At 45.2% G+C, this 2,500-nt stretch overlaps 1 protein-coding gene across 1 annotated transcript in view; it reads left to right on the plus strand.

Moving 5' to 3' along the window:
• The window catches only part of LOC144517739 (dynamin-1-like), a 29,188-nt gene that overhangs the window by 8,947 nt on the left and 17,741 nt on the right, over positions 1 to 2,500 (plus strand). Inside the window, exons 7-9 of the mRNA XM_078249864.1 lie at positions 934 to 1,076; positions 1,377 to 1,512; positions 1,857 to 1,924. Of these exons, the coding sequence (XP_078105990.1) occupies positions 934 to 1,076; positions 1,377 to 1,512; positions 1,857 to 1,924 (347 nt within the window). The remainder of the gene's footprint in view (positions 1 to 933; positions 1,077 to 1,376; positions 1,513 to 1,856; positions 1,925 to 2,500) is intronic.

A 2,500-nucleotide genomic window follows, 5' to 3' on the forward strand; every position in this document is an offset into this window, starting at 1 on the left:
GAAATGTTCAGATGACTATCAAACTAATGTCCTCTGAAGCCCCCTAAGAAAGGCCCCCAGAAGCCCCCCAAGAAAGGCCCTAAGAGGGCCCTGTATATGCCTGTGATAAAGGTCATATAGAAGGCCTGAAGAAGGTTCTTTGAAACCTCCCAAGAAAGGCCATAGGAAGGCCCTCTAAAACTTTTAAGAAGGCTCTAAGAAGGTCCTCTTAAAGGCTCTAAGAAGGTCTCTAAGAAGGCCCTCTCTAAAGGCTCTAAGAAGGTCCTCTCTAAAGGCTCTAAGAAGGCCCTCTCTAAAGGCTCTTAAGAAGGTCCTCTAAAGGCCCTAAGAAGGTCCTCTTAAAGGCTCTAAGAAGGCCATAAGAAGGCCCTCTCTAAAGGCTCTAAGAAGGTCTTCTAAAGGCCCTAAGAAAGGTCCTCTAAAGGCCCTAAGAAGGTCCTCTTAAAGGCTCTAAGAAGGCCATAAGAAGGCCCTCTCTAAAGGCTCTAAGAAGGTCTTCTAAAGGCCCTAAGAAAGGTCCTCTAAAGGCCCTAAGAAGGTCCTCTTAAAGGCTCTAAGAAGGTCCTCTAAAGGCGTCTTTATGACCTCTGAAGGGAGAAGGGTCTAGCTGCAGAGCTCCAGGATCAGGGCCAGCTCTTTATGGGACCCTTGGGTCCCTGAGAGGACAAGGCAGTGTCATAGGAAATTGTGAACACCAGAGACAATACGATCAGGAGTTTAGAGATGCCACACAACGTCCACCTTGATAACTTATTAAGTAAACTGTAACTTATAAACTTATAACGTTAGGTAACAGCAGGCCGAGTGTTGATGCAACCAGCTGGTTTCCCAGATGTGTCCAGCTGAGACCGAACCACACACTCAGACTTCAGACAGTGAGATCAACTGTCAGGTGTAACACTGAGTGACCGTGCATTTTTCCGTTACCCGCAGCAACTGACCAACCACATCCGGGACACGTTGCCGGGGTTACGCAGCAAACTGCAGGGCCAGCTGCTGTCCATCGAGAAGGAGGTGGAGGAATACAAGAACTTCAGACCAGATGACCCGAGCCGAAAGACCAAGGCCCTGCTGCAGTCAGTACTTCCATCAACCAAGCAGTCAAACAGCCAATCACAGGGCCTTTTCCCAATTCATATCCATCTTCATTTGAATGATCCAATATTGATTCATCAAAAAGTATTTATACGTATATATACATTTTTGTTGCTTTTTGTCTATGTTTTTCTAGGTTTTTGGAGCATTTTTTCGGTGCTTTTGTCTCTTTGTTGACATTTATGTAGTTTTTTGGGACATTTTTCTCACTTTTTGTGGTGTGTGTGTGTGTGTGTGTGTGTGTGTGTGTGTGTGTGTGTGTGTGTGTGTGTGTGTGTCAGGATGGTGCAGCAGTTTGCGGTGGACTTTGAGAAGCGGATTGAAGGATCTGGAGATCAGGTGGACACCTACGAGCTGTCAGGAGGAGCCAAGATCAACCGCATTTTCCACGAACGCTTCCCCTTCGACCTGGTCAAGGTAACACACACACACACACACACACACACACACACACACACACACACACACACAGCAGACATGTTCACGCGACAGAGGACAGTGTTGTGCATGTGCTCATGTTTTTGGTGAATGGTAAACTGAACATAAAGTCACAGTATTTTAATCTCTCGTTGGAGATCATGGCCTGTGAAACTATTATATGGATCAGCTGACTGACGGGACTGTGTGGGTGCTTTGCCTGACATCCTTTCTTTGAATGATTTGAACTATTGTCTGAGTCTTAATAATGTGTGTGTGTGTGTGTGTGTGTGTGTGTGTGTGTGTGTGTGTGTGTGTGTGTGTGTGTGTGTGTGTGTGTGCAGCTGGAGAGCGATGAGAAGACTCTCCGTAAAGAGATCAGCTACGCCATCAAGAACATCCACGGAATCAGGTGAACACATTCTCATGAACGGGTTTGTATGAAATTACTGCCGGCCGGTCACATGACAGTTAAGTTTAGACACCAAAATGACTAGTTAAGATTAGGAAAAAGATCGTGGTTTGGGTTAGAACACTCCGAGGACATGATCACCTGTTTCCTGGTGAAAGTCTTGTGTTTTCTCCTTAACTTCTTCAGGACATGAACACCTGTTTCCTGGTGAAAGTCTTGTGTTTTCTCCTTAACTTCTTCAGGACATGATCACCTGTTTCCTGGTGAAAGTCTTGTGTTTTCTCCTTAACTTCTTCAGGACATGAACACCTGTTTCCTGGTGAAAGTCTTGTGTTTTCTCCTTAACTTCTTCAGGACATGAACACCTGTTTCCTGGTGAAAGTCTTGTGTTTTCTCCTTAACTTCTTCAGGACATGAACACCTGTTTCCTGGTGAAAGTCTTGTGTTTTCTCCTTAACTTCTTCAGGACATGAACACCTGTTTCCTGGTAATAGTCTTGTGTTTTCTCCTTAACTTCTTCAGGACATGATCACCTGTTTCCTGGTGAAAGTCTTGTGTTTTCTCCTTAACTTCTTC

The sequence above is a fragment of the Sander vitreus genome, chromosome 5 (genome assembly GCF_031162955.1).
Source record: "Sander vitreus isolate 19-12246 chromosome 5, sanVit1, whole genome shotgun sequence".
Lineage (NCBI taxonomy): Eukaryota > Metazoa > Chordata > Actinopteri > Perciformes > Percidae > Sander > Sander vitreus.